Here is a 10,067-nt window from a genome sequence, read left to right on the forward strand (position 1 = left end):
CGTTACAGCAGTGCACTGGATTTCCTGTACAAGAACGGACTGTAACAGGATCTGGGATTGTGTGGAGCTTCCCTGCCTGTAATGTGGAGCAGAGAAGATACTCTGAAACACCAGAGAGGGGTAAAAAAAATCTCAGGAGGTGCTTCTTATTTCTCTAATCTAATTCCTCACATTTTTCTGTCTGTGAACTTCTAACACAGACAGCTTGCTGCTTCAAGCCAATCACTGCAGGTGGTAAACTGCCCCTCCGACATACACACACACACACAAAAGAGTAAATAGTGTCAGCCCGGTTAGATTCATACAAGAGATTAACAAGTGTCTTTTCAGGCCGTGCAGAACCAAGGAGCAAAGGCTGAAATTCGTTTCGGAAAAGGCACATTCCATACCGATATCGGGCATTGCTGTTATTTACATAGAGAGCTGTCAATGCAAGGAACAACTTGCCAAGTCATGTAGCCGAAACAGAGACCCTTCAAGTCCTGGCCTGACACGGTGCTCGATACTCTGCAGACCGCAGGTAAGTGGGAAGCCTAGATGGGCTGTTACTGTGACCATGCATTGTTTGTATGTTCCTTATGTTTTAATTGGATCGCTGCAACACACAACCAGAACCTATAGCACCAGAGAGGACGTTTAAATTTCCCATTCAAATGCCACTTTTCACCATTAAGTGAACCAGGGAGGGAAAAGGAACAAAGCTTCAAACCTGCAGGATGTGGTACAAGGCAAAGCCTGGCTCTGGGTCACATCCCTCAAAGCCTCAGAGTATCATTAATATGCCCATAAAGCATATTCATTCTGATGGACTCCCGTGCACATCTGAAAGTGCTTTACCTCTCTATTAATACTATGAAGGTAGCATCAATGCTTCTTGTGTATGGCTGTCAAAATGCATAGAGCTAGCCTAAAAGTTACATATCATAGCAGTGCTAGGGGCATGTCCTTTATGTACTTACCACACAACTACACAATTGATTCTTTTGTATTATTTTGCTTAATGTGTTTTCTAGAGTTAAATATAATTATATGACCATCACTGCAATGAGCACTGTAGACCTACATTGGCATACTGTATTCACTTTCTGTGTGCAGGTATGACCAGACAAATTGCGAACTAGTTATTGTATGGATTTCCTTTTACTGTTTTACACTGATCCATATTTTGCTTGAGTTTGCATAAGAAATCGATGCAGGCCTCTGATGGCTATTCAAGGTTATACTTGTTTAAAATTAATTAAAAAACAATATGACAATGTTCATTATATTCATATCACAGAATCAGTACTTCTCTGGGATAAAACAATAGTGTAAGTTTCTTCTATCCCACCCCTCAGGCCTTTAGTCAACATTGCCATCTGGTGGTCAAAAGTACACATTGTAGATCAATTAGTCGATGTTTTGTACCATATATGGGCCCCCACAGAAAATAAAATAAGCCTTTCTTTTGTTAATTTTTCCCTTTTAAAAAAAAGGTACAGATAAAAACTAATTATATATTAGCATAGCAGCAATAGCATGCTGTGTAACAATGGCTTGCATTTACTGCCTGAAGATGCACTACACCGTAAACTAGCCAGTCAAATTTAATTTACTTGCTAGCCAAACAGATGTTGCTGAGCAGATTGAATGCTGACGCAGTAGTACAACTTCCTCAGTAGGCCAAGGTATGTCACAAGTCAACTGCAGAACTTTCTTGAGGTTTTAGATTATATTAAAGTAAAAATGTATTTTGCTTTCAAGAAACTAGCAGTGTGAATAAATCATTTTCAGTGCTTCCAAAGTTCGCTGATTTGTGAATGTGTTAGCATTACCAACTTTCGTCCATGAAGGAAAATAAATGTGGCCAACAGCCCTATAGGGTAGTTTGTCTCCTCAGTCAGGTGGCTGTGCTTAGTGCAGTCCTCCAGGGCACTGGTTGCGCAGTTTGGCTCATGCACTGCACAGTTAAAAGAAGGGAATGAGCGCTTAAAGTCATTAAGTCATTAGCGGGCATTAGACATTGGAATGGGTAATAAAAAGAATGTTGAAGACGTGGCTTTGTTGTGGCAAAGTAATTAAGGCCCTGCTCCCCTGGCACACTTCAACCCATTAATACACCTCCAGAATGGAGTGGAGGATGCAGAAATGAGAAATGTATTGCTCTGCTGAAAAGGACTGTGGGAGATGATAAGTACTTCTGTGAGCCTTGTCAGCACTACACTGAGGAGGAAAGGAATCTTTCATTCCACAAAACCCCACAAGTATCCGACCCCAGAACCCCCCCCCCCCCCCCCCCCCCCCCCCCCTTACCCGGTAGGCTCTCGCTGAAAAGAGTGTCCCATTGACTTCCGAGTTACACAAATCCTGCTTTGAGATTTCTATGCCATTTATCCAGACGTATCAAAGCAGCCTTTGCTTGCACAAAAAGGTACAATAAAAGGGCAAACCAATAAATCAACATATTACAGCTCAATGTCGTTTTCCCAAATGGCCAGCTCTGGTTGCATATACAATTAGAAATTTTTATTTATTAGTATAAATTTATACAGTAGCACTCTTTAAGCATTCTCTTAAATAAATCTGGGCAGAAGTATGTATATATGCAAAATGTCAGCCAGTTGAATGATTTAAAAAATGTTTTTATCAATAAGCTAGATTTTTAAAATTATCCTAAGATTCAGGTGGATGGGTCAGACAAAAGAAAAAAGCACAAACAGGAAAGTGGGTCATGTTTGAACAAGCTGATGTAAATGATTACACAGATTGATCAAGCAAAACATATAGGTTAGTGGATGGACAGGAAAAGTGTTGCAGGATGATTACATAATATGCTTGACCACCTCAAAGTACGAAGGATTTCACAATTTGTGACTTGTAAGTAGAAGAGTAATTACATTAATCATTAATCAATTTCAATGAAATCATTTAATGACAAATAACACCAACATACAGAGCAAGTTCTAGGCATGGGTACCATAGGCAATCGCCTAGAGCCCCATCAGAGCCTCCTAGTCCACAATCCTAACACCTCCTATGTCTGGGTAACAACTGTTTTTTTACATAATGTTTCTAATAGTTTATCCGGAACTGCAGCTTTTAAGACTGCATCTACACAGCTTTCAAATAGCTTTAAAATAACCATTAGCACTCAAGGTCATGTCAGCTATTGTCTGTATCACTGATGTCTTATGTAACAGGGGACTACTGGAGGTCAGCAGCTGTGAGTTTGATCGCTGGTTTGGGGCCTTTACACCCTCATGTGTGTCTCACGGTAGCTGAGGGGATGATATGCAATTTAAGAAGTAAGGATTTGGTATAGTATTTCACAAAAAATTTTAGAAAAACAAAACAGGAGTGACTGCTGAGCAGAATTAATCTGAGTGTGATCTGAAGACACCACTTAATTGCTCATGCAATTAATGTAAACATAAATTAAAATGTAATTGAATTTACAGCCAGCAAATTTCAAAGTTGTGAAACTGTTGTCACACTCAAAGAATAACCTCTGTCTGAAATTAAATGTTTTTTGTCGTTCAAGATTTTTATTTTTTTTGCAGGAGAAGTAGCCAACCATTTACCTAATGCATGGGTGCCACAGTGTTGTTATTTAACTACTCCTGTGTGTGTGTGTGTGTGTGGGTGTGTGTGTGTGTTTGTGTATGTGGTAACATGTAGGACATTGGCCAATGTGTCCCCGCTAATGTTAATATCAAACCTATGACCTTGACACATCCCCTCTTTGTGCAGTTATCTAAGAGTTATGGAGGAAGTCCAGGAGGGATTTCTGGGAACTCTGTGTTCAGAGTTGTGAGGGACCCATTATCAGTGTTTCAGGGACTCCTCCAGGTGGCGTATGGTCACCTGCATCATCACCTGTAGTTTATAGCACTTTCTAATAGGGCAGGCTACAGCAGCTTGAACAGCAAGGACAGAAAGCCTTTGCTGAAACTCACAAATTGTCATCGTTGAACTTGATGAACAGTAGCATCATTAATGTTTAAAACATCCTGTTGGCTGAAAGCTCAATTAATAATTTAAAAGGTGAGATTAACACTTGTATGTATTGGCCACTTCAGAAAGTGCTTCCCAAAAAAAATGACAAAAGCTTTAATTGTGTGTTAAAGAGGGAGGGGCTGGAGTGCTGGCATGGCCATATGTGTGGGCAGTGCCAGTGTTGCAATGCCCACACTGCAGGAAAAACAGCCATTGGTTGACACACTCCTCTATCTCAATCCTCAATCCACTACACACACTACACTTTACTCTTCCATTGGCTTGGCGGACCAGAAACAGCATAACTCAAAATTGATAGAGGATTGATTTATTTCCCAAGATTATTCAATGATGGAACAGGCCAGCAAATACAATTTGGACATATTCCAAATTGTAAGAAAGAAAGTGTAATTCTGGATGAAAAGATTTGAAGAAAAAATGTAAATGAGTAAATTATCTCTCTAGACTCTGGTACAGATTGAGAACTCTATTTAGTTGCCCAACTCCCTCTCATCCTAGATCTTAACTTATTCCATAGGCATTATTCTTTCAGATTCTATTTATGAATCTAGACTTGGTTGACCCTGAGAGTGGTGTGGCTGTGCCCTCACTGAAGTGCCTACACCTGCTAAGTGCTACAGGTAGAGGGCGCTGTAGCCGAATAATCATGTTGAACTAATCTGCAATGTTCTATTTTAACTGTAGGCTCCCTTTTTGGATCAGTGCTGTACATTCTTGGATGGTCTGTGCAATTCATGGAACCAAATATATCAGCCGATTAATCAGTTTGTGAAAAATGTATTTGTTCTGCATATGTGAGAAATAAGCAATACTTCACAGTGTTAATCACCTTTGAATTATGTACAAATTTAAAATCACAATGTACATATGCACCAACATCACATAACAATGGTTTATCTATTCCACATCAAAGGCTTTCATTTTAAGGCTACAAAATTCATGAATTCATCTGAGTCAGTTCAATCAATTTTTTTAACTAGGAAAGTCTTAGATTGTTAAATGTGAGACATAAAAAAATCACCCTGGGAAGAAAGAATGCACTGCAGGGCAAAATACTAAATTAATATGATCTAGCTAGCACTACCCAGAAAATGTAAACTGTTCAGTTGTTCAAATTAATCCTGCTTTAAAACTGGGAACTATCTGAATGGTAGAAAATCCATTATGTATTGAAATATAATGCATAATATTAAGTTTGAAAATCATCAACTTTATGTTACTGGATTTGATTTTAGTCCACCCAAAAACTTTTATTTCAGCCTTGAAAAAATAATTTTAATCTTTCATTATTAGCCTTCATGTGATAAAGTATCAATGCTAAACCACATGTAAAATCTTCCATTTTTTATTTTTTATTTTTGTGTAATTGGAAATCAATTTCCATAATGTCAGCCTAATGTCTGCTAATGGTAGGTTATTACGTCTGTCAAACCAACACAACCAGCAGGGAACCATAAACGGGTATAAATATTATCTATAAATAATGATGATACCATTAGGACAACCATTAGCTGAAACTAGAACTAGGAATTTACAACATAGATGCTCAAAATTGGCCCTGGAGACCAGAGGTGCATTCCTTCCCTCTATTCAGGGACAAACTTAAAGGAGGAATACCAGGTGAGTGGGATCTGTGGCCAATCAGTGACATTAATCACTCAATTAATATTCATTATCCAGTGTAAAAAAAGAAGAAGTACTGCTTGCTTCAAGAGTCAATTTCAGTATTTAGGCTTTACAAGAACTTATATACCGAGAGTGTCAACTCCCAGTGTGTCCCAGTTTTTTATGGTTTCCTTTCAATCAGCTGACAAGCAAGGCCTTGAGAACGAGGTTTGCTGATTCTTCAGCCAATTAATGACGTAAATGAACCACTAGTGCCAAGACACTCCAAAACCAGTGGACACTATGGCCCTCCATGGAGTCTGACACCTCTGTTCTATACCAGCAGTTCCCAGAATCAATCCTGGGTAACACCTGTGTATGCTGGTTTTCATTCCAACCACAGTTGTGATTTTAATAAACTGTTCATTTTTTTTTAATTATGTGCTTTTCGTGTCTAGAGGGATTATTTTCCCTCTTAAGCCACATTATGTCAGAAAAAGCTGAGCATTCAATATAGAATAACAGTCTGATGTTGATGTTGTGCTTATTATGCTATGTTGCACAAAATTAATCAAATTAAATTAAAGACTGATGTGAGTCAATAGATTCCTAATTGGTGAAAGGTGATAGATAATAAAGGTTTCAAAGGCAAAGCAAATGATAATGAGCCAAGCCTGGCTTTTCTTCCAAGCATTATTATAATAACTTTAAGGGGAAATGGACAAACTGAAAGACGTGTTAAACAACATAAGGAGGGGCCTTTTTACTTAATTTTATCAGTTGAAACATTTTGTTTCCTTTTAATGCAATTGTTTGAAATAGAGCACAATAAGCACAATATGAACACAAAATCTTTATTCTTTGTGCCATGTATAGCTATTTACAATGTAATATAGCTTAGGACGGTAAATAATTTATTTAAATATGAAAGCCACCTAATTAAGAAAAAATATCAGCTTGTTAAAATTGTGGGATTGCAACTCTGGTTGTAACAAAAACCAGCATACACAGGGGGTCCCCAGGACCAAGGTTGTGAACTACTGGCCCAAATAATTCGTTCTGAAGGTTGTTACATTTAACTGATTCAATTATAGATTGTCAGGGGAAATTAGATGGGTCTTAACCATTGAAAGGGTGGACACCTGGTCATGGGACCTAAACCATTTCTGGAATATTACTGTAAGAGTTAAAAGACCATTAAAGCCAAAGAAAACATACCAAATATGCATTGTCTTAAATTAAAGAAAAACAATTAGCGGAAGAGCTTATACATGTTTCCCACAACCTTAACTGATCCATTAAAAACAGAATACATAGTGCACCTCAAGGACCAAGTTTGGAAATCACTAGCAAATAGCACCTTTAGTAATTTAGGTTCAGTTTTTGGTTTAGATTTTGAATATGGCGACTTTGAGAAAAGTTAAACTTCAAATGTCACTATATTTGAACGTCCTATGTGATGAGAATAACATATACAACATAATGTAGCACAGTAAACAACTTTATCAATATTACCTGTTTGAAATAGATATAACAAATAATACTGAATATGCTAAAAATGTTACATTTTATTTACATGTCAGAACCTGTATACAATGAACAAATCACTACAGCACTACCTCAAGAGCACTGATTGAAAACTATTTAAATAATTCGAAGAAAACCTAATAAAATTGAGCAAGCACTAATCATTGCACATAACTGCTGAAACTGATCCCCATGTGGAATTCTCATTATCCAATTACCCAGCTGAAAAAATCAAGGCTTGTCATATATAAGCTTTCAAGGTAAACTTTCTCCACATTGTGTTGTTTCACCATGGACCATCTTCAGTGTAGTGTGCAGGTTTTGGTTTGGCTTGGCATGTTGGTTGCTGCTTTGGCACAGCACCAAGATGATCATTTTAAAGGCCAAACCAAAGATATTCCTTTTCATAGATGCCAGGTCAGTGACTTTGACAGGGTGCCATGTGGAGACCCTGATATTGATAGCACTGGCTGTGAAGCCATCAACTGCTGCTTTGACCAAGCACAATGCTTCTATGCCAGGGAAGGTGGGTGGTTAATACTGAAGTAACTGATTTATGGTTCTAGCTACAAATTATTAGCATGCTTTGCTCACTATTTTTATATTTTCGTCGCAGTGACTGTCCAGTGTCTTCGAGATGGTCAGTTCAGGGTAGTAGTGTCTCGGGACACCACAGTACCTCGGCTGATCCTGGAGTCCGTGAGTCTGCTGGAAGGAAACGAGGCACACTGTGGCCCTGTTGCAACCTCGGTGTCCTTTGTCGTTTTCCAGTTCCCAGTCAGCACCTGTGGCACAACTGTGACGGTGGGTTATTTGTGCTGGAGGACTAGCTTTTTAGTGTGGCTGCTCCTAAATGCTGGATTTTTTTTTTTTTGCAGGAGGAAAATGGTTATGTGGTCTATGAGAACAAGCTGTCCTCTTCGTATGAAGTGGCGACTGGACCCCTTGGCTCCATAACCAGGGACAGTGTCCATGAGTAAGCGAAGGCATGGTCGTCCTCGTCATCCATGTCCTGTGTATTCCTAGCTGCACTGATGTCCCCTCTATTTGCAGGTTGTCCTTCCTGTGTAGATATTTTGGCAGTGAGGTGGTCGCCCTGGTGGCTGAGGTGAACACTGTTCCACCTCCCCTTCCAGTGGCTGCCCAAGGCCCTTTGCGTGTGGAGCTCAGACTAGCCAATGGCCAGTGTGAAGAAAAAGGATGCTCAGATGGTAAAGCGTTGCATTTAATTCCCTTGAGGGTAGTCCTTAAGGTGTGGTGGTTCAATCCAGTGTAGTTTTGATTTCCCTGGTTTCAACAGCAGCCCTGCAAGTCTGCTAGCCATGCGATTTATATTAACCTGGTCTCTCTGGTCTACAGCTAATGTGTACAGCTCCTACTATGGAGACTCGGACTACCCCGTCACTAAGGTGCTGCGAGATCCTGTGTATGTGGAAGTTCGGATCCTGGACCGGACCGATCCCAACATTGTCTTGACATTGGAGCACTGCTGGGCCACTTCCACCTCCAGCCCCCTCAGCATGCCCCAGTGGAATCTGCTGGTTGATGGGTATGTCCTGGTATTAGTTGGCCCCCAGGGTTTCTTTCCCTCCCTTTCCTAACTTTGGGTCTCTGCAGGTGCCCCTTCCATGATGACCGGTACCTTACCACCTTGGTTCCTGTGGATCATGCTTCTGGGCTCCCAAACCCCACCCACTACAAGCGATTTGTGGTCAAGATGTTCACCTTCGTTGATTCTGCCACTCTGGTGCCCCTGAAGGAAACGGTATGTTTGGTGTGTAGATTGGAACGTTCTCTATCAATGCAGTAAATTGTTTTCCATTCAGTGCAAATGCTCCCCGTTGGACTTCCATTTGCTCTAAGTTAAATTGACTTGATATTAGGACCTTGTGTCTAGGACTTGGTGTTTATGCATAGAATTTGGTCTTGATGTTTACAGTGCATTTGGGTCTTTGTTCTTGCAGGTGTTCATCCACTGTAGTACTGCGGTGTGCTATCCCTCTGCTGGTAATACCTGTGAACATGGATGTGGCAGGCAGAGTGAGTGGGGGAAACATGGTTTAGTTGAGGGGGGTGCAGGATTGAATTCCTTGCCTGGGTATATAGGTACTGACATTCCTCTCTTCAGGGAGACATGCTGCTAAAATGGTCCAGTCCAGGGAAGAGGCTGGCATTGTTTCCAGTGAAGCTGTGATCTTTGAGCCACAGTTCGCAAATCTGGCCAGGACGACATCAGATGGTGATCATGAAGGTGAGGAACAATCCTTTTTGGTTTCTCTGCAGTGCAACCATTCAAAGAACTTTGCTAATGTTTCTTCTCTTCCTTACCCTAGTGCCCCAGTCCCTTGCCTTTGGTCTGCTGGGAGTGGCTGCTGCAGTTGTGCTTGCTGTCTTTGCCCTGGTGCTCTCAGTGGTGTGGAGATCCAGACAATGTCAAGTGGCAGCTATAAAGCTGTGAGCTAAATAAAGCTGCTTGTGGAAATTCAATGTGCATTGGTCTCTTTGTGCTAGACATTAAGTTTTGTTGCAAAACTACAAAAAGTAGCTTCCCCATTTTTAAAAGCAATTTCTCTGTTCAGGAAATTCAGGCTGGCAACAACTTTGTTAGGCTTGTATGAGCTATAACTGTATTTGGGTGCTATGAAATGCTTTTCTCTACCAGGCCTTTATTTAAAAGCTTGAACCAAGGTACCACATGTGACTCCTATGGAGTTCCATATTGATTCTGCTTTTTGGCTGGAGTTTGAGGAACTGTCTTCATATGGGCAACTGACAACAACTTGCAGAATTAAGAATTGACTGCATGCTCCATAGCCTGGATAAATTCTGTTGCTTCAGCAAAATTCAGAGCTATATGAATAGAATAGCTTTTTTTTTTTTGTGCATTCAACTGGGACACTTCAGAGCGGGAGTGTTTAAATCCCATATGGGAGGGCTGC

General features: G+C 40.3%; 1 protein-coding gene across 1 annotated transcript; it reads left to right on the top strand.

Annotated features, from left to right (window-relative positions):
- The first annotated feature begins 7,392 nt into the window (after nt 1–7,392).
- On the top strand, nt 7,393–9,615 carry LOC118229173 (zona pellucida sperm-binding protein 4-like). Its single transcript, XM_035420892.1, has 9 exons — nt 7,393–7,654; nt 7,745–7,932; nt 8,007–8,104; nt 8,182–8,339; nt 8,488–8,677; nt 8,746–8,893; nt 9,093–9,168; nt 9,257–9,379; nt 9,462–9,615. The coding sequence occupies exons 1-9, from the start codon at nt 7,420–7,422 to the stop codon at nt 9,584–9,586; spliced, it is 1,341 nt and encodes a 446-aa protein (XP_035276783.1). The 5' UTR covers nt 7,393–7,419; the 3' UTR covers nt 9,587–9,615.
- The last annotated feature ends 452 nt before the right edge of the window (nt 9,616–10,067 follow it).

This window comes from Anguilla anguilla, chromosome 6 (genome assembly GCF_013347855.1).
Source record: "Anguilla anguilla isolate fAngAng1 chromosome 6, fAngAng1.pri, whole genome shotgun sequence".
Taxonomy (NCBI): Eukaryota; Metazoa; Chordata; class Actinopteri; order Anguilliformes; family Anguillidae; genus Anguilla; species Anguilla anguilla.